The sequence below is a fragment of the Erinaceus europaeus genome, chromosome 1 (genome assembly GCF_950295315.1).
Source record: "Erinaceus europaeus chromosome 1, mEriEur2.1, whole genome shotgun sequence".
NCBI classification, from domain to species: Eukaryota; Metazoa; Chordata; class Mammalia; order Eulipotyphla; family Erinaceidae; genus Erinaceus; species Erinaceus europaeus.
Window position 1 is genome coordinate 38500235 of NC_080162.1, and position 26689 is coordinate 38526923.

Consider the following 26689-nt stretch of genomic DNA (forward strand, 5'->3'; position numbering starts at 1 on the left):
GTCTCCTTTAGATGGGGAGGGTGGGGCTCGAACCGGGATCCTTACACCAGTCCATTAACACTTTGCTCCACGTGCGCTTAACCCACTATGCTACCGCCCGACTTCCTGGGATGCCAGTTTTGTAGACCTTTTTGTATAATGGGGTGCATGGGGGGGTCTTCCCTACAAGGAATAAGATTGGAGGGGACCCCAGATTCTGCTCATTTGTTCTCCACACCTTCCTGGGGTAGCCCCCTGCCCCCAGCATTTTAAACGAAAACCTGCTGCCTCCCCACCCAGTGGACACCGCCACACTCCTGTGAGTGACACAGTAGCAGTCACCCTCTTAGAGCAAGAGCAGCGAAGCTGGTTTGCTAGGCAGCCCAGTGTTCAGAGCAACCTGAAATCCAGCCCAATCAGAGATGATGATTCCTCTCTCTCTCTCTCTATCTCTCGCTCATTTCTCAACAAGAAGCCAGGACCCCTGTGTGCCCCCTCCTTGGCTGGTCCATCCAGCAGACCCCAGCCAGACCGATAACTTAGCATTTTCATTTAAGTCCATCTGACAAATCGTTCCAGACAGAGAAAGCAATACTGCGTCTTTAAATGGCTACTTTGTCAGCACGTCTCTGGGCGCTGTGAAAAGTCCTTTGTTATCTGTGTCTAGACAGCACACCAGCGGGATATTTGGTCTGCGTGAGGGAGAGAGATCTGACAAGGTTGAATTCATTTACCGGTTTATTTAAAGCAGAATTTCAAAACACTTGTTCATAAACTGTTTCCAGAGCCTGGCTCCCCCAGCCTCCCCCAAGCCCACACTGCCTTTTCTTCTTGGGTCATTTTGTGCCTGTTTGGGCAGTTAGTGTGGATTGCAGGCTGGTGCCCTGGCCAAGGGACTGGGGAAACGGTGGCTTGCAGCTCCCAACCCCCTTCTCTAATTGTCCTCTTTATGAGTGTCTAGACGCCCTGCAGATGGATGATCATGGGGAAACTCTTGGGGAAACAGCTTTTCCCTCTGGTTTCAGTACTTAATCCACAGAAAGGTCGCACCCATTGGGTCCCCCCACCGTCCTCAAACTGTTCTTCTGTGATGACACCCCCTTAAATGAAGGCATTTCGCCTCCTGGCAGGTCTTTGTGTTTATAACACATTTACTTGACTATGCTAATTTTATACCAGCATTGGAGAGAGAGAGCGAGAGAGAGAAAGTGACCCCCCTCACTAAACGTTCATTTTCTTCTTCTTTTTTTTTTAAGTGACACAGCCTTCTAAAATCCAACACTAGAGGTGGACTTAAATTTTTTTTTTCCAGGATGCAAATATCAGTACAACTTGAATGGGTTCAAGGTTTTTATTATTTGAACTAGATTCATTAATTAACCTCGTTGCCGTGGTGATTAGTTGGTTGTTTCTGTGGAGGGTTACTGGGGGCGGGCATCCCCCAGACACCTTGCCTTCCCTACAGGAAATGTGCCCTTTCTCCCCCCACCTCCACCCCGGGCTGTCTCCTGATCCTACAATATGTGCTGTGTGTGGGGAGACGGGTCCTGTCATTCCTTGGGCTGAGAACATGAGTTCCAGTCCAGCTTCTATGTTAAGGTTGGCAGAGAAGCAAAACCCCACTCCTCCACTCCCACCCCCAAACTATTGTCATTGCTGCCAAATCATCACTCCCCAGCCTCCACCTCTGCAGTCATCAGTCTGCCCTGGGGGCTCCCCGTGGGAGGGGGCACTGAAAGATGGTGGTGGGGAGAGCAGAGGCGGCTGAGCAGCTGTCTCCTGAGACCCGCATCTCATTTCTGCCCAACCAAGCAAATCCAGCATATCAATTTGCTGGGGTGGCCGAGGGGTGTGTGTGTGTAGGGTGGGGGCTGGACTTCTCATTTGCAGCAGATCAAGTCTGTCTTGAAACACTCCAAGCTTCTTGGTCTGATTTTTTTTTTTTCATTTCTTCCCCAGACAGACAGACAGACAGACACACCGGTAGGAGTGGCCTCTGATAGTCTTCTTCACTATTTAGCATGGGCTAGACAGTGAGGCTGAGAACTGGACTTCTGTCTCCTCTGACCCTGACAGACCCCTGGTGGCCCAGTATGTCACATCTTGAGTTACAAAGACATCGGGGTTTCTCCTGGTTCTCCTTCACTCCCTTATCCTTTTTTTTTCTTTCTCTTTCTTTCTTTCTTTTTGTGATTTAATAGTGATTGATAAGATTGTGGGATAAGAGGGATACAGTTCCCACCACAAGAATTCCATATCCCCTTCCCCTCCATTGGAAGTTTCCTTACTTTTTTTGTTTATTTATTTGTTTGTTTTTGCCTCCAGGGTTATTCCTGGGGCTCTGTGCCTGCACTGTGAGTCCACTGCTCCTGAAGGCTATTTTTCCCTTTTTGTTGCCTTTGTTGTTTTGTTATTGTTATTGCTGTTGTTGTTGTTAGATAAGATAGAAATCAAGAGAGGTGGGGAAGACAGAGGGGAAGTGAAAGATAGACACCTGCAGACCTGATTCACCACTTGTAAAACAACCCCCCTGCAAGTGGGGAGCCAGAGGCTCGAACCGGGATCCTTGCAACCAGTCCTTTCGCTGTGCGCCAAGTGCACTTAACCCAAAGTTTCCTTATTCTTTATTCCCGCTGGGAGTATGGACCAAAGATCGTTATGGGGAGCAGCAGATAGATTACTTCCTTATTTTTAAGGAGAAAATCCCAAAGTGAAATATTAAGGGTAAGGAAGGAGCTTTTTCTTTTCCTAAAAAGGGACCACCCTCAAGTTTATCATGTGGGTGAACTGCTGAAGCTGGACTTTCAGCTGTTGCCCTCCATGACACTGCCTAGCAACTATGGTGTTAGGAAGGATGACTGTTAAATATCGCATCCGGGGCTGGCAGAGATGTCTGTGCTGTAATTGGGTCCATTCTGGAGTAATTAAATGGTAGGACTGACCCAGCCACCAAACCAGTGTAGCACATTGTGACAAATGGCAGCAGTAGTGATGTTTCCCTCTCAAAACTGGCCTTTCTCGGCAGATCAGAAATGCACTCTTGGTGTGTGTGTTGGGGGGGCACTTTTCCTTTCTTTCTCTCTTTCTTTGTGTATTTTATTTTTTTAATAATCGATCTCATGTCTCCTGGTCTTTCTCTTTTAAAAGAGCAGTGGGTGTCCTATTAGAGAAGCAGGATTGCCATGCACAGGGATCTGGTAAGAGCTTTGAAAGCCGAGTTTGGGGCAAATGTCCTGAGAGAAGTCTCCTTTGTAGAACTCAAATCTAGGAGGACTGTTTTTTTTCCCCCTCCTCCCATTTCTTCTTTTTCTTTCTTTTCTGAATAGTCGGAGAAGCCAGAGTTTCAAGCTGGCCTTGGTGTGCTGCCTTATTTAGGAAGAGAATTGCTGCTCATTTGTCAGGCAAAACAGATGTGGTTGGGAGACAACATCTATTTTCATAATTCGAAACAAATCTGGTGAGTGCCTTCCTTTTCAGCGGGGCCCGCTCATGCAGAAAAGCCCGGCTCCCCGGCAGCAGTTAGCAGAAATATTTATAGCTCATCAATTGAACTTTCCTTCTTATAGGGGGAGTTGCGTTCTGCCGGGGACTGAGCACACACACAGGGAGCGGGTACTGTTCCAGGGGAGAAAGAAGCACTTACAAATGGAGAAGTAGGGGAGGGGGTCCCAGCCAGGGTGTCTCCCCAACATGAAGACACTAGCTAAGGAGCTGTTAGGGTGAACGTAGGGACACTCCCTGGGCAAAATCCTGACACACAAGGGGACTTGCTTCATGGGGCTCTTGTCTTAGGTTTGCAAGGGGAGCCAGGTGGTGTGTCCCCACTGTATGGATGAGAAATAGCTCTCAGGAGACCTTGCCAATCAGTAGTCAAGCCGGTCCTGTCTTAGAGGAAGAGTCCAAAGGAACCTTGAATATTCAGATTCTGTTCAGACTTAATATTTGCAACTGTAGCTATCTTGGTGTTACAGCATCCAGTTAAATGGAGCCTGCATGGGTGCATATAGGATTCTGCAGGGAGAGGGCGGCCCCTGGTGCTCAGGCACTCGGCCCTTGCCCATGCACCTGCCGAATAGGTGAGATCTTACCCTCTCATTGAGAGTAGTGTATCTGCCCCTGTACCAGAGGAGGATTCAGATCCTGGTAATGCTGGGGAAGAAATAAAATGGGGTCAAGTGACCATGCTTTGGGGCTTGAGGTGCTGGGGAGCAGGGGTTAAGAAAGTTTCTGGAGGAGCTTGAATAGAAGAGGAAGGCAGACCCGGCTATGCAGGACTCAGCCCAGGACTGGAGGAAGGGAAGGGGAGAGTCTGTGGGGCAGCTGGGGGTGGGACTTAAAGAGTTCTGTTCCCTTTTCTGGAAAACAAGGGATGCATGGAAAGTGTGTACGTTCCTGATCCATCTGAGAGAAGCATTAAGGAGAGTTGGTAAGATGCCACCTTTGAGGATCCATTATGTGAGGCTATGTGTTATCAGAGTAAAACAGAAATGAATTTTTTTAGTTATCCCTGAGGCCAGGGATGACATTTTCAGATTTTCTTTCATTTTATATATATATATATGTATATATATATATATATATATATATAATTTTTTCCCTTTTGTTGCCCTCTTTTTTTATTGTTATTGATGTTGTTGCTGTTGGATAGGACAGAGAGAAATGGAGAGAGGAGGGGCAGACAGAGCGGGGGAGAGAAAGATAAGATACCTGCAGACCTGCTTTACCGCCTATGAAGCGACTCCCCTGCAGTTGGGGGGCCGGGAGCTCGAACCAGGATACTTACACCGGTTCCTGGTGCTTTGAGCCACCTGTGCTTAACCCGCTGCACTACTGCCCGACCCCCAGATTTTCTTTTCTTTTTTTTTCTTTTTTTTAGATAGATAGATAGACATATAGACAGAAACAGTAAAGAGACCACTGCACTGAGGCTTCCTTCAGTGCAGTGGGGACTGTTCAAACTTGAGCTATGCATGTGGCAAAGCAGCACACAACCCAGGAGAGCTACTCCAGTGGCCCTGGAATAAATTTAAAAAAAAATCCAAGTGGGAGATTAAGGAAGGCCCCTTCCTTTCTCATTACTGGGGTGTTGCTGCTCTGGTTCAGGGCTGTGCTGGCAATGGTAGGTAGTCTCTTATCGCCATTGTAGCTCAGAAGGAGAAACCCACAGAGAGCTGCTCATGCCAGTCCACCTGTACACTGGAGAATGGGAGGCTCCAGGCAGTTTGCACACTGCTTTGCTGCCCTGACAAGAAAGATGTCTGTTCCAGGGCACTGATTCCCCTGGACATCTTGGTGGATCCCGGCGGGGGGAGGGCAGTGATGACTTCTGGAGGTAAGGGCTTCTTCCCACCTGTGATTGTTCAGCTACGTGAATGAAAACACACCTCATCTCTGCTACTGCCCAGGGCAGACATCACTAGTCAATCACAGCACACTTGGGTGGCTGTCAGAGAACCAACCTGGCAGTGATGATAAGTCAGAGGGACACCTTTGTCATCTGGAGGCTGCTCTCAGGGTCATCTCAGCACTTCATAAAAAACAGGTGAAGATAGTGGTTTCTGAGTGGCCCCGAGTGCACATGCATGCACATTCTCTCTCTCTCTCTCTCTCTCTCTCTCTCCTCTGCCTCTACACCTCCTCCCCACCACCCTCCAGGCTTCTCTCCTTTTGTACAAGAGGTGGCAACTGGCAGTTGTCATAAACCTTGGTTGTCCTACAAATGACTGTTCCCTTGCAGGACCGGTCTCCCCTGCCAGTGAACTGGGCCCACAAAGGCTTATTCCTTAGTCTCCTTCCTCCAATGAAAGGCACTCTAGAGAGAACTTCTGTGGGGGCCCAGGCAGTGGCACATCTGGTTAAGTGCACATAATACGAAGTGCACGGACCTGCACAAGGATCCAGGCTCAAGCCACTGCCCCCCACCTGCAGGGGGAATGCTTCCTGAAGCAGGTTTGTAGGAGTCTATCTTTTTCTCTCCCTCTCTATCTTCCCCATTTCTCTCAGTTTCTCTCTGTCCTGTCCAATAAAATGGGGAAAAAAGTGGCCACAAGGAGAAGTGGATTCATAGTGCAGGCACTGAGCCGCAGCAATAACCCTGGAGGCAAAAAAAAAAAAAAAAAAAGAGGACTTGTGCAAGAAGATTAGCCTATCCTACTTTCACTTATTTACTCAGACCACAGCTTTCATGAAGTACTTACTACATGGGTAATGCTGCTCGCATCAGGGTAGCATAGCAGCTCCCCGCCTTCAGAAATGCATAATCCAAGTGTGAAATTAACAGGCTCCTTTCCCTAATTTGTCGGCTTTCAAATCACATTTTTAGACTAGGTTGTTTTTCTTTAAACCTGTCACATGTGATTGAAGCCTCTGCTGCTGTCTTCACACTGGGACCTCGTTAGGAATCTTTCGTTGCTGGAAGGATGTTTACTGAGTAGCTATTAAGTGCCTGAAACTAGGCTGGAGAACTTCATCCCCCTCTCCCTTGCCTTAATTATCCTTTCTTGACTTTGGTGCTATGGGCATGGGAGCAGGGTAACTCTTCCTTACAGGGACTGTCATCTTTAGCCTCTGTACCCACAGATGCCATTAGTTTCCTGCTCAGTGTGTGTGGCGGGGAGGACGACAAATTGTCTCCACGAAGAACCATTGCTTTAGCTAAGGCTTGGTGGTAGCAGTGTGTGGGCAGCCAGTGATATCTCCCATCTGTCAGATGTAGGTGAAGGCAGAGCTCCCTGCAGTGACCCATTGGGGGCCTTTCAGTGATAGAATACACTGGAAGGCATCAGCATAGCCTGAGTAGCTAAAGCTCTCCCCATGCTGTGCCTGATGTCAGAAGTCCCCCACTATGCACAGCGAGGAGCCCTAGTCAGACCCACTTCAGCAAGATGGCAGGGCATGGGGAGGCTACACTGGTCTCCCCGACTTTGCTCAGGCAGTTTTCTTCTCCTCTGTGCTCCATCCTTTCCCCATCTGTCCCATGGGGGAGTGGGATGGGGGCTTCCAAGCAACTGCTGCCCTCTTCCCCACACACAGGGATTGGCATTGAATAGATGTACCCTCTTACTATTTTTTTCTTTTCTGTCCTAATCAGTTTCAGCATTAGGCCTCAGCATTTGCTTTTACACCCCAAACTTCAGTGTAAGGGTTTGCCTGCACAATTGACTCTACCACTAAAAGAGAGAGAAGAAAGCCTGGTGGGGACAGGTTAGCCCACAGCTGGGTTCTTGTTCAGATTTGGTCTGATGAATAGAAGTTGTGAAGAGACCAGGGAGGGACCCTAGCATGTTGCATTGAAGTTGACCTCCCCCTGTGGGCATTCACTTCCTGAGCTAGCACAGGGTCTGACCTGGACCCTCTGATGCAAAGGGAAGGGCCCTTGTCTCAGATCAGCTCTCCATCAACTCAGGTTCCTTCTGAGCACAGGTGAGCAGCACTTCAGAGAATCCTCAGGTGTCTTCAAAGAGACCCACGTGGTTCAAAGATCCCACAACTCCTGAAACTATCCCTGGACTGCAGTGACATCTGGGCACACTGTACTTGGGACACTGGGTTGTACTGGGGAGATGCTCTCTACGTTTGGGGGATCCAGGTGTGGTCTCTCTTCCTTCAGGAAAGAAGCTGAAGCATCTTTGCTCCTTGCAAAGGGGAAGACACAGGAGCTGGTACTTAGAGGAGACTGAAAATCTTTTCCTTCCCTTTCTAAACTTCAGATGGCATGTTTAGAATTTCATCTTCAAACCTGGGAGCCAGACCTGCAAGTAGAGAGATGACAGCGGAGAGAGAGATGGTTTCATTTGGCTGGCTGCAGAGCCAGATGGCAGATGCTCAGAGCAGGAGATGGGGGAGGCGGGGGCGGGGGTGGGGGAGCTTCTGTTTCAGCTCCTATCCTTCCACAGCAGTAACCACCTTCCAGCACCAGGTCTGGGCTGGGGCCCAGTGACCACTTGAGGCATCACCTTCCACCAAGATGATGCCAAGGCCCAACATTCTGTTCCTTCACATTTTTAAGAAAACTTTCCCCCCCCAAAATATTATATTTATTTATTTATTTATGAAAGAGATACAGAAAGAGAGTGGAGCTCTGTCTACTCAGCTCTGGCTCATGGTAGTACAGGGGACTGAACCTGGGACCTCAGAGCCTCAGGCATGAGAGTCATTATGCTGTCTCTCCCACCTGAAAACTTTTTTTTTTTAATTTTAATTTTTGAGATAGTTGTAAGTGCTCATTGATCTTAAATAGACTAAGAACTGGGGAGGTAATGCAGCCTGTCAGAGCACTAACTTGCATGCTGGAGACCCCAGAGGCTGCAGGATTGATCCCTGGCACTGTCTTTTGCCAGAGCCGAGTAGTACTCTTATCTTCTCTCTCTCCTCTCCCGTCTCATAATAAGTACACAAGTAAACCATTAAGAAAGTAGTAGAGATCCCTGCACACACTGCCTGTCTTCCCCCAGGGTGACATGGAACAGCATCACTACTGCATGGCCCCATAGCCAGCCGAGGAACATGTGAATCATTCACCACCTGATCCTCACTTTTCTAATTCATCTAAACTCAATTTGAGTAAGAGTGTGTGTGCATGTGCTTGTACATGTGTGTTCCCATGGATGTAAGTTCTCTGCAGTTTCACCTTGTGTGGGGCTTTGTATGGCTCCACCATGATCAACACACAAAACATTCTCAATACAAGAATCCCTGGCTCTCTCTTTCATTGCCACATTTACTCCTTACCCCCCCCCCCCAGCCGCCGCCCCCACACACACACCTGGAGCCCCTCTAACCACTGGTACCTAGTCAGCTGTTCCCGTGTATGCTTTTGCCAGTTTGAGAGTGTTATATAAATGCAATCAGCAGGGAGCTGCCTTGTACTGGTGGCTGTTTTATTTTTTTTTCCCTCAGCATGGCTCTCCAAAGACCTCTCTCAGTTGTTGCATGTGGGGTTGTCACTCCTTTCTCCAAGAGTAGCACCCTGTGGCACAGATGGGCCACCACTTACCTGTTGTGGAGCCCCTGCTTGCTCCCAGTTTGGGACGGTTAGAAATAAAGCTGTTGTGAAGGTGGACTCACCAGCTTGCATGTGAATCTCCCATCTTGAAACTAAAAAGCCATTCATTGCTGGGCTGTGTGACGGCCACCTGTTTCTTTTTGTGAAAAACACTGATCCTCTGGCCTCTGTGTGGGCATTGAGTTTCCACCACTGGACCCTGGACACGGACCCTTCCTCCTTCAGATATTCAGGGCAATGTCTTGTGCCATCTATGGAGTCAGGCACTTGGTCTCAGGGAGAATGCAACAGATGGATGGGGGCTTCTTGGGGGAGCTCTCTCATTGGAGAGGCTTCTCAGCAGCACATAGGAGGGCATAGGAATATGAAAGAGAGTAGTAACTCTTGGTAGCTAATACTTAGGCAACTTCCTAAGCACCAAGCCACGGGGCAGAGAAGTTAGAACAGGACAGTCTCTCCCTCACAGCATACTATGTGGCTCCTCCTCACAAGACAGGCACCCAGCAGGCCTCCTGGAGGTGGCGACATGAAAGGTCATGCAGAGATCCTAGAATGGAAGTGTCCTGGCTAGTGAGGTGAGCCAGGTAAAGAGTTAGGGAAACAGCATTAAGGTCTAGTGGACTTCATTATTGTTATTATCATCATTAATTCTTTTTATAATGACAGAGAAGTTGAGAGGGGAGGGGGTGGAGAGAGAGAGAGAGAGAGATTTGTAGACCTGCTTTACCACTCATGAAGCTTACCTGCAGCAGGTAGGGGCCTGGGCTTAAAACCCGGGCCTGGGGGCGGGGGGCTGGGCGGTAGCACAGAGGGTTAAATACACAAGGTGCAAAGCTCAAGGACCAGTGTAAGGATCCTGGTTCAAGCCCCTGGCTCCCCACCTGCTGGGGGATCACTTCACAAGCGGTGAAGCAGGAGTGCAGATGTCTATCTTTCCCTCCCCCTCTCTGTCTTCCCCTCCTCTCTCCATTTCCCTCTGTCCTATCCAACAACAACAATAATAACCACAACAGTGATAAAACAACAAAGGCAGTAAAAGGGGGGAAAATAGCCTACAGGAGCAGTGGATTCCTGGTGTAGGCACCGAGCCCCAGCAATAACCCTGGAGGCAAAAACAAAAAGACCAAAAAAAAAAAAAAAAAAAAAAAAACACCCTGGGTCCATGTGCAAGGTAATGTGTGCTCTCTACCAGGTGCACCACTGCCTGCCTCCCAGGTTTCATTGGGTTTTAATTTTAGTGTAAGTCAGTGGTTAAAGCCTTTAAATAATTGCTCTGACTGCTGGGAGTAGAGTACACGGGGTGGGGGGTGGGGTAGTTTGTGTCTTGGAGAAAGCAGGGAGGTGAGGAGAGACATATAGGAAGACCTAGAGGGGATGACCATGCCCAGGTCCCCCACAGCTGGATGTCCTCTGGTTGCGTCTGCCCTCCCAGGTAGGGGGCATCTGTCTCCTGTTGGATTTTTCCAGTTTCTTAATATTTCTTGCCTTGTCTCTCTTCTCCCTCTCCTCACTGGTTGTTATCATACAAATTGTATTTACCTGCTCCATATCAGCCACTTTAGCTCATTAATAATCATGCGCTGATGGCCCCATGTCCCGAAGGCACTCACTTTTGAACCTCATGGTGGCCTCCATCTGTCGTGCACTTGGCATGTACCTCATGAAGCTGGGGCAGCCAGTAACATCACCTTCTCTGTTGGTCCCTAGTCTGGAAGGTTCTATAGGTGTTCTGATTTTCCTGCAAGCAAGCTAGGGCCAGTGTCAAATTGTCTCTGTCATCCGATACACAGGAAATTCCAGGGTCTGGATTCAAATCTACCTCACTTCCAGGCCTCTTCTCTCCCCTGACCTTCCTGCATCTGTTCCATTCTCCATGGTCACAGGAAAGGTACCTTTGTGAACTTCCGTTTCTCTCACAAAACACGTAGTCAGAACCTTGGTCTCCATTTTGGGTGTAGTTTCTTCTTCTGGAAGATTCCATTTCAGAAAGAAAGATTGCCTATGGCTGGAGTGGCCTGGCCTGTGGGCTTGTGGAGACAGAGCATCTGATTTCTTCAAAGCTTGTAAGTACCCTCTGGAGATTGCTTTGTTTTGCCACTTGTGAAGAAAAAAGATACTCAGACCAAGGCACAGTGAGAGACTTGACAGATTTAGACCCCAGACATTTCATTCACTCACACAAGACACCCAGAGAGATAAACAGCTTGTGAGAGGACACACATATACAGATGATCCAAAGACAGGCAGCAGACACACAGATGCCTCCAAACAGATCCAGAACTCCTGGCCCTCAGAGCTGTTTCCTTGCATGGACATTTGTCTTTGCAAGGTATATAAGTAACTTTGGGTAATCTAGAAGATTCTGCAGAGCCTTTTATTTATTGATTGATTTTTATGGAATTTGCATGTGGTCTCAATGCTCAAGCTTCCATTTGACCATGAGGTCTGAAGGTAGGGGAACCAGCCTGGTCAGGTGTAGGCTTTATCCAGATACTGCTCAGAAGTTACAGCTTCCTTCCTGCCTGCCTGGCCGAACCTATGTTGGAGCATCTCTGCTGGAAGAGACTGGTAATGGGAACACTTCTTCCCTTGAAGCCTGGGCTGCCGTTGGTGATAGGCATCAAACCTGGATGCCAGGTTTGCTCTGGGGCAGTCAGGGCTGGATGAAGGATACTAGCTCAACTGGCAGACTTATATAAGTTGGTACCAGTGAAGAAGTCACTGGGCAAGGGAATAGCACCTTTGTCCAGACAGGCTGTGGCAAAAAGACACAGGCCAGAGAGGGTTCTAGGTTACCACATATACATGTTCTTAGAAGTCTCAATAGTATTTACAAAAATAGCCACCAATTATAGGGGAGAGCAGAGAACTGCCAGGGGAAGCCAAAGAAGGGTATAAGTACCATAGGAGCTGGGGCAATTAGAAATGGGACTAGGAGCTCAAGGAGGATGGGCAGGTGATCAACTGAGGCATAAATGAAGCAGAGATTCAGTTTCTAAGGCATCTAGGATATGGATTAGCTGGGAGGATCATGCAGACAATATGGAGGTGATTAGCTTTGAAAGGAGGAAACAGGGAGTCAGACGGTAGTATAGCAGGTTAAGCGCAGGTGGCACAAAGTGCAAGGACCGGAGCAAGGATCGTGGTTCGCGCCCCCGGCTCCCCACCTGTAGGGAAGTCGCTTCACAGGTGGTGAAGCTGGTCTGCAAGTGTCTGTCTTTCTCTCCCCCTCTCTGTCTTCCCCTCCTCTCTCTATTTCTCTCTGTCCTATCAACGATGACATCAATTACAACAACAATGAAATACAACACGGGCAACAAAAGGGAAAATAAATAAATATTTAAAAAAAAAAAAGAAAAAGAAAGGAAAGAAAAAAGGAGACGGATGATGGCCAAGCAAGTAACACTTGTTCATGACAGCTTATGTTATTGCCCTTTTTCACTGTACAGGGCAGGAGACCTTGTGTTCCTGTGTTCTCACCCTCTTCACTTCTTCACCTGAGGAAACTGAGGCACAGAGAGTAAAGTGACTTTCTCATACCATATGTTTGGACAGTGACCTTTGGATCTAGGGGGGACAGACAGCTCTGGCACGTCTGCTCCTCAGTGGATTACACAGCGGCTAGTGTTTCTGAAAAGAATTCAATTCCTGAAACTCAGGAGGTACAGAGGAGCTTCCAAGGCTCTCCTCAGCTATGCTACCTCCCCTCACCACCCCCTGGCTCCCCAGTGTGATCTTTGCTATGAGTCTACTTCCCTGCCTGTGTGAGACCAAGAGTAACCACCCCCTCCTCATCCTGAAAAGAGGGGGCATCTGGGTCAGCGGTGCAATCCCTCCAGACGGCGGCTGCCCTCAGAGGCTCCCCAGCACGCGGCAGCTTGAATGAGGAGCTATTGAGGCGGGCTAAATACAGCAGCATTGTCACCCAATTCAGCACAACATTTTTTATCCCAAAGGCTTGGAAATGGGAGCCGGGTTCATGTCCCTTCTCCCGGCGCTGAGTCCAGGCTCATGTCGGGAAACACCAGGCTCTTGAAACTCCATAATTGAGAGAAACATCTGCTGGTTTCCAAGGAGCACACAGTATCTCCCGAGTGGCAAGGGCGAACGTGAGGGCTTTGCTGGCGGCGCCCAGCGGCACACACGTGCATGCCTGACTCTTTTTTGGTATGATAATCAAGATTAAAAAAAATTCAAATGTTCTGTGCCTGTTATAAAAAAAAAAAAACTGCAACAACAGAGAAAGAATAAGAGTGCAAATTGTAGTCTCCCTCCTTGAAGTAGTTGTTACTAACGATTTGGATTTTTAGATAATTATTTTTTTAGTACTTATTTATTTAGTATTTGATAGTACAGAGAGAAATTGAGAGGGGAAGAGGAGACAGAGAAAGACATCTACAACAATGTTCCATTCTCACCTGCAGGTGGGCACCAGGGGATTAAACCCGGGTCCTTGCATATGGTGAGTAATGTGTGTGCTCAACCAGGTGTTCTACCAACCAGCCCCCAACAATCTGGGTTTTATCCTCAGTTTTGCCAAGAAATGGGTCCATGTTCCATTTGCTGTATTAATTGCACTGTTGCTGTTCAGTGGTTAGTTGCTAACACCCACCTGTGGTTCTCAGTCAGGCAGGACTACTCTGTTCCCTCCAGAGGACATATGGCAATGTTTGTTGACCGTTTAATTGTCACAGTTTGGGGAGGATAGTGGTCCTGGCATCTTGTGAGGAGAGGCCAGGGATGCTGCTACACACTTGAAACAGACTGTCCTGAAGAAGATAGGACCCATGACAGAACCACCCAGCTCAGTGAGGTAATAGTAATGCTGAGACTGGGAGCATCTGGATGCCTCTCTCCGATCCTTTACTTCTCTGAAGCCCTGCAGTGGTATCCTTATATATAGGTGCTCTCATCCTTTCTGTTACACAGGACACCACAAGTTGGATTTCTGGGCCAAAAAGGAGCATGCATTTCAGATATGGGTATAGGTGCCCGCCAAGAAGACTGTGGCCATGAACACAACTACCCACCCTTGCCTGTTTAGTCCCCCTCTGCTCCCTATTTTCCTCCATTAACAAAATCACACTTGATTTATAACCCTAGTGCACCTCCAACATGTCCATTGATAGAAATGGCTCCCCCGCCCCCATGAATTCACTCCATTTTGCCAATAACTCTCGGATGGTGATTGATATTTTGCTGACAGTGGGTGTTTAAAGATGTTCGATGCCGGTGACAACAGGGGAAAAAAATCCCATTAGTTCTTTCCATTTGGATAATAGCAAGAAAGATAAAAGGCCTGGCTTTGTCTTTTTTTGTGGTGAAGAAGCATTTAATCATGAGGTTCTGAAATAATTCTACAGGCCCTTTGCTCTTCATGGAGTCTTTATTTGCCTACCCTGGCACAACCACATTCTTAGCTGTAGCCCCCTTCATGGTCATCTCCTGAAAGATAACTTCAGGGTGTGCGTGCATGTGTGTGTGTTTGTGTTGTTGGGGAGGGGGGTGTTGTTGGGGAGGGGGCTTACTTCTCCCCAGGGCACCTCTCTGAGAGCCTTACACTCACCCTCAGTCACTTGACCAGAGCAAGCAGACAGGTGAGAGATTGACCTATGCATGAGTCCCTGGTTTTGTCGCTGTGTGTCACACACATTAGTGCACTTGTCCATCTGTGTTTGTGAGCAAGGAAGAAGGCAAGAGTCAGCCAGACAAAGAGAGGAAGGAAGTAACCTTTGGCCAGAAAGAGTTAAATGAGCTTGGTACCTTTCTCTCTCTCTCTCTCTCTCTCTCTCTCCAGATAAGAGAACTGGGTGACTTGCCTGAGGTCACAGAACTAGAATCTAGGAACCTTGGGGACAAATCTCATATTCTTTTAATTTTATTATTATTAGTGATTTAATATTGATTTACAAAAGTATGAGATAACAGGTATAGTTCCAAACTGTCCCCACCACAAAAATTCTGTGTCCCCATTCCCTCCAAAGCAAACTGCAATAGTTCTCCCAACGCTACAGATGTGGGTTGACACTTATTTCTGTAACTTTCTATATTTATATATATTTTCCCTTTTCCCTCTATAGTCCTGCTTTCTTTTCCTTTCCAAGTCACGGCCACACCTATTGCTACTTCCTAATGGCTTTCCTTTTTCTTTCCTCTTCTCTCTTTAGGTCTTGGTGGAATTGGAGTTCAGAGCTCTCTGGTTACCTTTGCCTAACATTTTTCACCTTCTGGGAGTATGGACCAAATTTCTTTATGGGGTACAGGAGGTTGGAGTTCTGGCTTCTGTAACTACTTCTCTACTGGATATGGACATTAGCTGGTCAATACATATCCCTAGCCTGTTTTTATCTTTCCCTAGTGGGATTGGGCTCTGGAGAAGTGAGGTTTCAGGAAGTATTAGTGAGGTCATCTTCCCAGGGAAGTCAGGATGGAATCACAATAACATCTGCAACTTGGTGGCTGAAAGGCAGTAAGAAATAAAGCAGGACAAAATGTTTAATAAACAGGACCAAAAAGTAGAAATAGAGAAGATGAGAATAGGGACTTGAGGGTGGAAAGAAGCTAGTAGATCCATTCTTAGGTACGGGCCTATGAATTGTAGTAAATTTTGCTTGAGCTGATAACTAACATGCAGGCAGATTAAAATATGTCTGGGAAGATGGTGTCAGAGTTGAGAATAGGGCTAGAAAGCTAGATTAGGGCAGAGAGTAGCTCCCAAGCTTGAAGAAAGTATATAAATACAATTAACTGGTTACCCCATCTACCTGACCCAGGGACCATATGTATTCACATTTAGCACAGGAGCCTGTGTAAACCTCTTGAGTCCCTGTCGGTCTGAGCTCACAGTCCATGGTCACAGCTAGGAACATTCTAGGCTGCACTCATTTCAGGACCAATCTTCCTGTATGACAGGGTTAGTGGGGCAGTTTTTACCATTGTTGCTTTATAGTGAGGGCAAGGTCCTGGAGAGGCCCACAAGAGGGTTTATGATGGCATTCCTGATGGAAGTGATCAGTCATGCTGAGGAGAGGGATCTAGTAGAGGTCTAGGCCCATCATATCTATGTAGGTAGGAATCCAAGGATTCCCTGGATGAATTCTGGCACAAGCTTCAGGGCAGGCAGTCCCATGGCCCTCCAACTACTACCTCTGACCGGTGTGTGACAGTGCCATGCAGGATCCTGGGGCTGTGTGGTCAGGTACTGGGTACAGAGGAAGCACTGGGTCAGCAGCCAGTCTGTTTTAAAAGCTAGGGAGTTGGCCTAGATTTGCTGCCCACCTCCCAAACCTCAAGAGGAAAAGTCTTCTCCCTTCCTTCCTTCCTTCCTTCCTTCCTTCCTTCCTAACCTATAGCCATACTCTAAAGAAATAAATGTGCTGTGGGGGGTGTTTGAAACCAATGCCGCAAATGATCAGAAAGTTATTCCTTTGACAACCAGGATCCATTTTATTTGAAATGGGGCTGGAGGGTGGGCAGGGTTTTTATTCAAATGTGGGGATGGTTGGGGGAGGAGGGCAGTAATTGAGGTGGCTGGAACCCTGGGCTCTGGGGAATGACAATGAGGCCCACCCCACCGGGTCTCATCCAGGCAGTTCTAACAAGATTAGATTTTCATAAATTTCAGACAGTGCCAATTCTTAATTCCTCGGTGTGCGGCCGAGAGGCCAGACAGGGCCGCCTGCTCGGGCTGCTTGTTAACCAGGAAGCAAGGCCAGCCCTCCACAGGGAGCAGACAAGGCAGGGAGGGGAGAGGGGGGTTGTGGGGTGTCGTCTGGTCTGGAAACCTCCTGTGGGCTGGTAGGAGTCAGGTGGACCCTGACCCAGCTCTGTAGCCCCAAAGTGAGAAATGAACTCTTTCCTACACCCACTGCTGTCCTGATTTGTAATGGAAAACTATGCTGGAGACACCCACTTGTAATGCCTGTGCAGATGCCAGCTGAGTCTCCTCCAGCCCTTCCTGTGACAGCTGGGAGGGGCCCAAAGGGGGCTAGGTTCGATCCCAGGCTCCTGCTCTCAGCCTCCCTCAATTCCAGAGTGGGCTCTAACCATGGGGTCCAGAAAGTGGATGCCAAAGAATTACCTCCTTGCCACAACTAACCCCATCCAAACACAGACCCCAAACCACGGTGGTGGCAGCACTATCTGTGATATGGTTACCCATGGAAACGAGATTTTTATATTATCTGGAAATGGATGAGACTACATTCACCATAGTCACACATCCCGTCCCATCACATGTGATGGTTTCTGTATCAAACCTGGTGTGTGGAAAGTTTGATTCTTATTTTGCATAGAACTGACTTTCTTTTTGAAGTCACACTTTTATTTTATTTCAAAACCTGTGTTCTGAGAAAATGTATTGGCTGCCCTAGCTGCTCTGATGGCGGGGGGTAGGGGGGGCATGGAGAAGAGAGAAGCCCCTTCCTACCCCACCCCACCCTTCTGGCCTAGAAGCTTGGAGTTTAGGACTTCTCTCTCACCTGGCTCCCCACTGAGGGGCCTCAGTTTCCTGATTTGTAAAGTGAGTGAGTTATGTGAGTCATATCACTGGGGTCATGATGGCAGTTAGGATTGGGTAAAGCCACATCTGTAGAGACTAGGAGGTGACAGGGCGTCTGGCAGGCTGGATGGGGTCTGAGTGTGTGACTACACAGGAACTGTGTCTGTCCCTGGAGGGGACAGAAGGAAGGGTTGGGCCACTCCAATGAGGCAGACAAACCTGTTAATTTGAAATTATTCACAAGGAAACAAGAGGACAAATTAAATTGGAATGACCATACTCTGGTATGGACTTGGGTTCCGCCAAAAGCCTACACATTCATCACCCTTCCCAAGGGAGATATTAGGGAGAAAAAGAAATCACCCCCTCCCCCAAATAGACATACCAGGACCCATTCAGTAAAAGGTGAAGCCTCTTCCTCATGCTCAGAACTGTTTCCCAGCATCCTTGGGTCTGACTGCTACCTCAGGTGACCTTGCCCTAAACAAACCCCCAGCCTGGGGGGCAGAGACTAGGTGCCCTCCAGAGTTTCTGGGACATTGTTTCAAATAATGGGGAGTGGGTATTGGAATCATGACAGCAGTGACTGAAGATCCTCTCCCAGGTTGTAACTGGGGTTCACAGAGCTCAGTGTTCACACCCAGGAAAGATACCTGCAGTGATAGAAAGGTGGGATTGTGCCTCAGTTTATGCAACTGTGCAGTGGGGATGATGATAGCATCCACCTGTGAGCTATGGGGAGGTGAATCCCAGTTCAGGGCCTGTCATTTGTTACAGGGGTTACAGCTCGTAGTGTGGCCAGTGATGAAGAGGCTATGGGCTATGGACCAGCCCACTTATGCTCTTTTTTTTTTTTTCATTTTCCCTTTTGTTGCCCTTATTTTTATTGTTGTTACTGATGTCATCGTTGTTGGATAGGACAGAGAGAAATGGAGAGAGGAGGGTAAGACAGAGGGGGAGAGAGAAAGACATCTGCAGACCTGCTTCACTACCTGTGAAGCAACTCCCCTGATGGTGGGGAGCCGGGGGCTCGAACCAGGATCCTAACACCAGTTCTTGCACTTTGCACCACCTGCACTTAACCCACTGCGCTACCGCCCAACTCCCCTCAAGCTCTTTTTTCTATCCCTCTTTGATCTGTCTTTGCCTGTGATTCCAGGGAATTGAGTGCATAGATGGGGGCAGTGATAAGTCACTTTTTCTGACACTGTACTGGGCTCTTGATCGCGTGTTCAGGTAAAGGAGAAGTTTGATTAGGGAAACTGTCAGATTAGGGAAACTGAGGCGGGATCATTGTTGAGTCCACAGCTACCTGTAGCAACTGAGTGACTTCAGAACAACACCCCCTCCCACCACCTTTACCAGCACTTTTAAGGCACTGACGGGGTGGGGGGTCAGGTGGTCACACACCTGGATAAGTGCGAACATTATTACCATGTACAAGGACCCGGGTTCAAGCTCCTAGTCTCCATCTGCACTGGGGTACTTCATGAGTGGTGAAGCAGTGCTGTAGGTCTCTCTCTCTCTCTCTCTCTTCTTTATCTCCCCACTCCTCTCAGTTTCTCTCTGGCTTTTAAAAATAAACCATCCTTAAAGTCCAGGCAGGTTTTGTAGAGTCCCTAAGTTCAGGAGCCATCTGGAGGTATGGCCACCCTCCTGCCCTGTCCTGTCAGACACTAGGGGTTCCTCTCCTGACTCAGGGCGGGATACCAGCTCCCTGAGCTCAGCTGAGTGCACCCCTCCCTGTGGTCCATGCAGCTATGGGACCAGAGGGTACTCTGGAGTTGGCTTGGGTTAGCAGACTTGTTCATGCTGGTGCTGCTCCTTGTGTAGCCTTACTATTTTGAACTTGGCAGGAATGGCAGTTTCTCTCCCAAGGGCCTTTGCTGGTCTACTGCTTTCACCTGTGTTGAGTGTGCTGAACTTCAGGGGAGATGCAGATACCTAAGCCTGCACACCACCACCACTCCCCCCACCCCGCCGCCAGCAGAGGGTGTTAAATGGAGTGGGCTGGGCCTAAATGAGACCTGGGTGGCACCGAGCAGAGGGCACAAAGGTCTTGTCTTTATTACAAGGTGCACCTATTCTGAGAAAGAGACGAGGTCACTGCTTAATTTTAGAATTGAGTGGTGCTAGGGATTGAGCCTGTGGCCTCTTTGGCCTTGGCCATACAAGTTGGTACTTTAGTAGTCTAGGCCATTTCTTCTGCTCTGCAAAACTCTTGTAAAGAAGGCATCAATCACCCACAGATCTCTTCCTTTGAGGGCAAACACCTACCTTTCCCTGTAGGTGACTTTGGGGTACACTTCCTGGAGAGGTAGTTCTGGGAAGGAACTCCAGAGTGTAGAACTGCAGGGGGTGCTGTCACCCCCTTGCCCAGGTCTAAGTAGTCCCTGGGAGGCACCACTGCTTTATTAGCTAGCCCTCCTTACCCACAGCAAGGGGCCTGGGCAAGGAGTTTAGTTATCACACCTGCATGGGCATCTTGGGGCATCCTTGACTGAAATGCACAACCCACCTCTTTCTGCTTTATGGGTCAGAGTGAGTCAGCTATTGCCTGACAGGGGTCTCTCCTGCACCTCTCAATGCCTTTACTCCTGCCAGCCCGCACCCTGAGTATAACCTGGAATACACAGTATGGTCCTGTGAACCTTTTCTCTAGGCTTATGGGTTTGGGCTGCTCTTGTTTTGCTGTAGCTGAGGTGCTACTGACCCCTCCCCCCCATTATTTATGACCATCTTGAGGGAGCTCTTTCATGCTAACTGCATAGTGACAGGAAGCTTCCCTGAGTAAGCACACTGAGTTTCCTGCTCAGGTACAGGAGGATGGCCAGGGGTGGAGGGGTGGAGGGGGTGACTGGACCCACGCTTCAGGAAAATGGCCCAAACATTCTTCCTATGGTTTTCCAGAGTTAATGAATACCCTCAGGGGCTGGGGCCATCAGATCAGTGCTCTCAGGATCTCCTCACTCAGTTCTTTCTTTTAAAAATATTTTTATTATATTTATTTATTGAGTGATTAATTGGACAGAGGCAGTCATAAATCGAGAGGGAGAGAGAGAGAGAGAGAGAGACCTGCAGCACTGCTTCACCATTCGCAAAGCTTTCCCCCTGTAGGTGGGGACGGGGCCTTGAACCTTGGTCCTTGTGCACTCAACCAGGTGCACCACCACTCAGCCCTCCTCATTCATTTTCGAGGGGAGTCTTCCCCTCTGCATATTAGTACCTCAAATTCAGGTCCTCCTGCCCTTTCAGCCCCACTGGGCAGGGGCTCTGTGGGGAGTTTGCACATCTGCAAGATCTGCTGGGGCCTCATCCACTGTCATCCCCACACCACTACCACCATTGATCCCTGTTAGACTGGTTGCCTCAGGCTCCATGAGTGCCTGGCCTGGCCCCTCAGGCCTCAGGGACAAAGCCAGCCTCAGGCTGCCCTCCCTCCAGGCCTAGTGTGGGTAGAGCCCCTGGAGGTGAAGCCGGGCAGCAGTAGCAGTGGGTGCCCACCATCCAGCCCCACCAGGGTGAAGAGTGCAGGGGCTGGGGGAAGGGAGGGAGTCCGTGGGTATTGCACAATGCAGGCCTGTGTGTCCTCTGAATGGATGACTTTATTCTAGGCTTTCTGAGACAGGCCCTGGGCCCTACAGATCAGGCCAGGCTGCTGGGCCCTGGACCAGCCTGTCTGGGGAGGTGGGAGGAGCAGCCACAGTTACCGTCTGATGCCTGGAGCCTTGGCCTTTTCCCAAGCTGGGCCCGCCCTCCTGCAGGGAAAGTAGGGTGTCCAGAGAGCTTCCGGGCTGGCTGGTTTCCTACCCTGGCCTTCACAGGCTCAGGAAAGTTTCACTGAGCTCCCCGACTGCTGCATCCTCCCTCCTGGCTCTTTAGTGCTGGATGCCAACAAGCCTGGGAGCCAGAGCCGAGCACAGACTCCAGGCTGAAGTCCCTTGACCTCTGACCTCAGTGTCCTCTCCTGTGAAGTTATGACAAAGGACCCAGTTGCATGTACACATGCCTGAACAGAGAGTGCTGACTGTGGCTCTGTCAATCAAGTATGGCCCTGACCATCACCCACTAGGTGCCAGGAGCACACACTTTTGTGACAGCCACTGATGTCTCCAGACGTTGCCACATGTCCCTGGGGGTGAGACTTGCCCCAATTTGCTGACAGCGCTCCATAAGCATTGGCACAGTTGAGCAAACATATAACGTGGTGTGAGGAGCTGGGAGTCCCTCAGGGCTTGGGTGGAGAAAGCTATCGGGGACTTTGGGGGAGGATGGGGCTGGGGTGACCATGCCTGGAGAAGTTTCTGCTGTTCTATGAACAGTTAGGCCTCCGCCCAGCACATGCAGGGCAACAGAGGCGGTGACAGAAATTGGTGATAGTGACCCAGCTAGTTCAGAGTCTGTGTGGGCCCAGTGTAAGTGACCTGTGCCTGCTGGTGTCCAGTGCCCATCTTTACCTCTGCCTCCCCCCACCCCCATCGGCATCCCCCCACTGTCCTGGAGTAGGGGAGGGGGATTTGAGGCAGTGACCCTGAACTTGAACTTGTGTCTCAGGTTATTGTTAACTGCTCTGAGTTGTTAGCAGCTCCAGACCTTCTGCGCCCAGGTGGCATTGGGGTGTCTTGCTGCTGCTGTTGGGGGGCAGGGGTAGGGGCTCTACTGGCATCAGGCTCTGCCAGCTGTCATGCCTCCTCAGCACACTGAATCAGCAGGATCAAAGGAACTTTCTTCCTTGCCAGCACTTCAGGCTTTTTTTTCCACCTTCTGGGGGTGGGGGCATAAAATAAAAACAAGAAAAAAAGGGAAACAAGAATTTCAGCATCTGCAGCCGTGCCTGGAGTGTGGTTTTTCAGAGGTCTCCTCATGGGGGGAAGGGGTCCCTGTGCACAGCTATTCTGTCTCGGGAGGTGGGGTGTGTGGTAAATGTGTGCTTGTGTGCGTGTGCGTGTGTGTGTGTGTGCAGAGTATCAGAGTGTGAGGGTGTATCTGGGCGCACGTGTCGGAGGACTTGAGGTCTTACATGTCCCCCTTGGTCTGGCAGCGGAGCTGGAGTTTGTGGAGATCACAGTCATCGTGGTGGTGGTGATGGTGATGGTGGTGGTGATCACGTGTCTGCTGAGCCACTACAAGCTGTCTGCACGCTCCTTCATCGGCCGGCACAGCCAGGGCAGGAGGAGAGAAGACGCCCTGTCCTCGGTGAGTGCCCATGCTCCCTGGCCAGAATGGACACAGGCAGGTGGGGGCTGAGAAACCCACCCTCCCTGACCTCCTTTCTGGAAGTGGTGTGGAAAAACCCAAGGCTTGATGGGAATTTTTGTGGTTTACTTAGTGGGAAGGTTATTTGTGGTTGGCTCCTGAGTGCTTATGTAGGACAGACCTGGTCCTGGGCCCTGGGACCACAGTTTAATGCCCTCACAGAGCTGAGTCCCCAGTAAGGTGTGGGTAGGACTGTGAAGGAGGCAGGAGATTGGGGGGGGGGGGGGGGCTGGTGTCCTAGAAGCAGGCAGAGGATGGGTGGTGGGAAAGGTGCCACTGTCCTCAGCCATGACCCAGACAGGGGGAGGCGGTCCTTTCCCTCACGCCAAGGCCCTGCAGGCATCTGGGCCAGGGACTCAGCACCTTGGAGGTGACAGGTCAGTGGGAAAAGGCTCTTTCTGGGCCTGAATTGGTCCTGCTATGCTCTCAGACTATAGTGCTTGATCTACAATGGGGACCTCCCAGTCACTGCGAGGGAGCCAGGAAGTGTGCCATGCCCACCTCCCTGAGCATGTGGGGCTCTGCATAGAGTCAGGGCCTGGGCTTCAGTGGTCAGGACTCAGTACATACTTCCATTCATCAACCTGTCGACCCACTCATTCATTTACCCACCCAGCCATCCATTTATTCATTAGTCAGATGCCCGCAGAGCTCCCTCTTTGTGCCTAGAATCTCTTGGCAGAGCATTGGGGAAGTGGCTGTGAGCGATTCTCCTATGTGCTTGCTGTCTGGTGATTAGACCTAGACAGACACCTATCACAATAGCAAGTGTTATGAAGAAAGTGGGTTATTCCTGAGAATCCCAGGATAACTGACCTTAAGGGTGTGTCACCTTAGGGGACGGTCAGTGCCAGCATCTATGAGGCCAGTCTATGTTCTGATAGATGATTAGCACTGTGAATATTGTTGGGAATTGTGGAGACTTTGGGAATACCCCTTCAGGACTCCACAGATTGGGATTCAGATGGAGCAGCTTCCAAGCAAATGAGAACTTGCCTTCCTTGGGGGCCCCCTCCTTTTATCTGTGCCCCTGGCAGGTGGACCAAAGGGTGATGTGGAGTCCGCCTCTAAATGTTTTTTTTCTTCGCACCTGCCACTAGTGAGCGACCTGGACATAAGCCACTGTGATAAGCAACAGGACTCATTAGGGAGAAGGTTGCATGTGGGTTCCCAGGACTGTGGGAGGGGAAACAGCTTGGAGCCCGTTTAACAGACTGGAGGTGGGGCACAGAATAAAAAGGCAGAGCTGGGTGTGCCTCCCATCTGGGGGAAACCTGGGGCTGGTGGCAGTGCCCTGCGCCTGTGGGGCAGAGCCAGCTTGGCTGACAGGCCCATCCCTGGCAGGTTCAGGCACCTCACCTGCGTCAGGCCACAGCTTCACTGCGTCACCAGGTTGCCATGGCAAGAAGCATTTGCCTTGGTCCCTCTGCTGGGAATGTGGGGGTTGCTCAAAGCCGGGGCCCTGCTGGTCTAGAGGGCTCTCAGCACCGCTGCTCTGTTGGAATCTGCCGCCTCTGAAGCCCAGAGCTCACCTGTGTGTTTGTTTGCTATGACTGTCACCCCAGTGACAGTGCCACCACACTGTGATGTTCAAGTGCCTGCCAGTCTGCACACTCAACCCTACTTGCAGCGACTTGAGAGCCCTGTTTCGCTGGAAGAAATGGGTTCAGAGAGGTGGGGGCATTTGCCTGAGGCCACACAGCTTGAATGCTGGGTTGAACCTGGTGCTTTGGCAATGGTGACACCATTTATGCTTCCAGCTTGTGCTTCAGAGCAGGTCGATCTTGTGCTAGGAATGTCCGTGTGCTTGTCTGTGTAATTGATGAGGCTCACTTTTCTTTGTTTCTTGCAACATGCTAGAGTGTGGACCAGGGAGATGGCACAATCCACTGGACTTTCATCCCTGAAGCCTGGATGCCCCAGGTTCAATCCCTAGTACTGCCATAGACGAGAACTGAGCAATGCTCTGGCCTATTTGTCTCCTTCTCTAATTAAAATAAGCAAGTGTAAGTGTGTGTGTGTGTGTGTGTGTGTGTGTGTGTGTGTGTGTGTGTGTGTGTGTGTGTCTGTCTGTCTGTCTGTCTGTCTGTCTGAGACAGAGAGAGAACTTTTTTTTAAAGAAGAAAATTATACTTTTATTTGGGCAACTTTAATTGCTCAACTTTTTCTTGTTTACAGATTTCTAGATATAGTATCTTGTCTCCAAATATATTTTTTATTTATATTTATAAAAAGGAAACACTGGGGGGGTCAGGCAGTGGCACAATGGGTTAAGTGCATGTGGTGCAAAGCGCAGGGACCAGCCTAAGGATCCCGGTTCGAGCCCCTGGCTCCCCACCTGCAGGGGAGTCGCTTCACAGATGGTAAAGTAGGTCTACAGGTGTCTATCTTTCTCTCCCCCTCTCTGTCTTCTCCTCCTTTCTCCATTTCTCTCTGTCCTATCCAACAACGAACAACATCAACAATGGCAATAATAATAACCACAACGAGGCTACAACAACAAGGGCAACAAAGGGGGGGGATGACCTCCAGGAGTGGTGGATTCATGGTGCAGGCACAGAGCCCAACAATAACCCTGGAGGGGGGAAAAAAAGAAAGAAAAAAAAAAAAAGAAAGAAAAAAACCATAGGATAAGAGGGGCACAACTCCACACAGTTCTCACCACCAGAACTCTGTATCTCATCCCCTCCCCTGACAGCTTTCCTATTCTTTATCCCTCTGGGAGTATGGAACCAAGGTCATTAAGGGGTGCAGAAGGTGGAAGGTCTGGCTTCTGTAATTGTTTCCCCGCTGAACATGGGTGTTGACAGGTTGACCCATACTCCCAGCCTGCCTCTTTCCCTAGTGGGGTGGGGTTCTGGGGAAGCAGGCCTCCAGGACACATTGGTGAGGTTGTCTGCCCAGGGAGGTCTGGTTGGCATCATGTTAGTATCTGAAAAAAGAGTTAACTTATAAAGAGTTAACTTATAAAGCCAAAGAAGTTGTTGACTAATCATGAACCTAAAGGCTGGAATAGTGCAGATGAAGATTTTGGGGGGGCTTTGTTTTGTAGACAGTTAGTAGGCCTATTTTATATATATATATATATATATATATATATATATATATATTGAATGGAGAGGCAGGTTTTTTTTTTTTTGTGTGTGTGTGTGTGTGTGTGTGTGTGTGTGTAGGTGGAGAGGGGATCAGCTCTGTGAGTAGCACCTAGATGGAGGTGAGAGTTTGTACACTGCTTCCTGAATACCCAAGAAGTCTTCCCCCCACCCCAGCCCTGTCTCCCCAGCTACCTGCTCGGGGACCTCAGGGATGCTGACTGGGTAAACACAGAGCCTTGTTAGTCCTGCAGCTAGTGTGGCAAGTCCCCTGGGGTGCCCCTGCCAGACAGGGCTTGTCTGTGGAGGTTGAGAGGCTGGTGACCTCCCAGAGGGACCCAAAGGCTGCTGCTGTGTGCCTGGGGTCCAGCCCTCCTCCCATCTCATGGCTTGCCCTGCCCTGCCCTGCTCTGCCAAAGGATGAACATGAAATACAGAGGAGCCCTAGACTCCTGAAATATTTCTCTCTCTCTCTCTCTCTCTCTCTCTCTCCTCTCTCCCTCTCTCTCCCAGAAAGTTTGGCCACTCTTTGTAATGGTGCCCTCTACTATAGAGATTGAAGGTGGGTAGGTGAAGGTGTGTTTACCTGCAAAGACATGTGTAGCCCCCCTCCCCTCCCCCCCCCCCACACACCCTTGCAGGCCTCTTGCTCATCTCTGGGCTGTGTAGGGCCCCTGAGCTATGCTTTCAGGCATCAGTTTGGACAGATAATTCCTGCTTTGGATTTTCACTCCTCGGCACTGTTAGTTTATTCATTGTGTGGCACTGGGACTATCCACAGACACCTGTTTATTTTTTATTTGCTAAGACAGAAAGAAGTTGTATACAGAGACCTATGACCTCGAGTAGTGTTTGCTA

General features: G+C 49.5%; 1 protein-coding gene across 1 annotated transcript in view; it reads left to right on the top strand.

Moving 5' to 3' along the window:
- The window catches only part of PMEPA1 (prostate transmembrane protein, androgen induced 1), a 58229-nt gene that overhangs the window by 24343 nt on the left and 7197 nt on the right, over positions 1 to 26689 (top strand). The window contains exon 2 of the mRNA XM_060184645.1: positions 22525 to 22679. Within this exon, the coding sequence (XP_060040628.1) occupies positions 22525 to 22679 (155 nt within the window). The remainder of the gene's footprint in view (positions 1 to 22524; positions 22680 to 26689) is intronic.